Below are 1,149 nucleotides of genomic sequence, written 5' to 3'. Positions count from 1 at the left end.
TTGGTACACCCAAGGCCATAATTAGTGATCGAGGCACTCATTTTTGTAACAAGAGTATAGAAGCATTGTTTCGACACTATAGTGTAACTCACAAGGTGACAGTTGCTTATCATCCACAAGCCAACGGGCAAGTGGAGGTGTCTAATCGTGAAATCGAATTGATTCTTGAGAAGACTGTAACTCCAAACCGGAAAGATTGGAGTACAAGGCTTGATGATGCCTTGTGGGATTATCGTACGACATATAAAACACCTATCGGTATGTCACCGTATCGGCTGGTGTATGGGAGCCTTTCCATCTACCGGTAGAGCTAGAGCATAAGGCTTGGTGGGTTGTAAAGAAGTGTAACATGGACATGGTTGCAATAGGACAACAACGAATGCTTCAATTGCATGAGCTAGAAGAAATACGCAATGAAGCATATGAGAGCTCGAGAATCTATAAGGAGAAAACCAAAGCTTTTCATGACAAACATATTCTTCGAAAGAGTTTTGTGGAAGGTCAGAAAGTTCTCATGTATCACTCGCGCCTTAAACTTTTTCCTGGGAAGTTGAAGTCTTGCTAGTTAGGTCCGTTTACTGTCACCAAGGTTTTTCCTCATGGAGTGGTCGAAGTTGTAAGTCCAAGTACAGAAAAGTCATTCAAGGTGAATGGTCAGAGATTAAAACCATATTACGAATCAATGGAGAAAGAACAAGCTGCTGTGATTCACCTCATTGACCTGGTAAATGTTGATGAATGAAGCATTAAGTCGAGCTAGCGACGATAAACTTAGCTACTTTGTAAATTAGTTTATTTTAATAATTATTATTTTTTCCTTTAAGTTTAACAATTTCTTTAATTTATTTTTATTTTTGTTGTGGTCATTTTAGTTTAATTTCGATAATTAGAACCGTGAAAATCATGAAAAAGAAAAAACAAATATATTTGAAAAAAAAGGACCTCAGGCCACGGCACATCTTTCCTAGGCTGCGACCCTTTTCCGAAAAAAAAAGCTTCAGGAAGTTTTTAGGCCGCGGCACACTTTTCTTAGACTGCGGCCCTTTTACGAAAAAAAAGGAAGAAAGTTTCAGGAGAGTTCGCAGGCGGTGGCACGAATTTTGCAAGTCGCGGCCTACGAACGGTTTTTCAGACAAAAACCTCTTTGCA

At 39.3% G+C, this 1,149-nt stretch overlaps 1 protein-coding gene across 1 annotated transcript; it reads left to right on the top strand.

Moving 5' to 3' along the window:
- The first annotated feature begins 349 nt into the window (after positions 1 to 349).
- Positions 350 to 742, top strand: LOC133785367 (uncharacterized). The gene is made up of 2 exons (XM_062224614.1): positions 350 to 500; positions 570 to 742. The coding sequence occupies exons 1-2, from the start codon at positions 350 to 352 to the stop codon at positions 740 to 742; spliced, it is 324 nt and encodes a 107-aa protein (XP_062080598.1).
- Positions 743 to 1,149: the final 407 nt, after the last annotated feature.

This window comes from Humulus lupulus, chromosome 6 (genome assembly GCF_963169125.1).
Source record: "Humulus lupulus chromosome 6, drHumLupu1.1, whole genome shotgun sequence".
In the NCBI taxonomy this organism is placed as follows: domain Eukaryota; kingdom Viridiplantae; phylum Streptophyta; class Magnoliopsida; order Rosales; family Cannabaceae; genus Humulus; species Humulus lupulus.
Note: the sequence above shows the minus strand (reverse complement) of the source record. Positions and strands in the feature narration are given on the sequence as shown.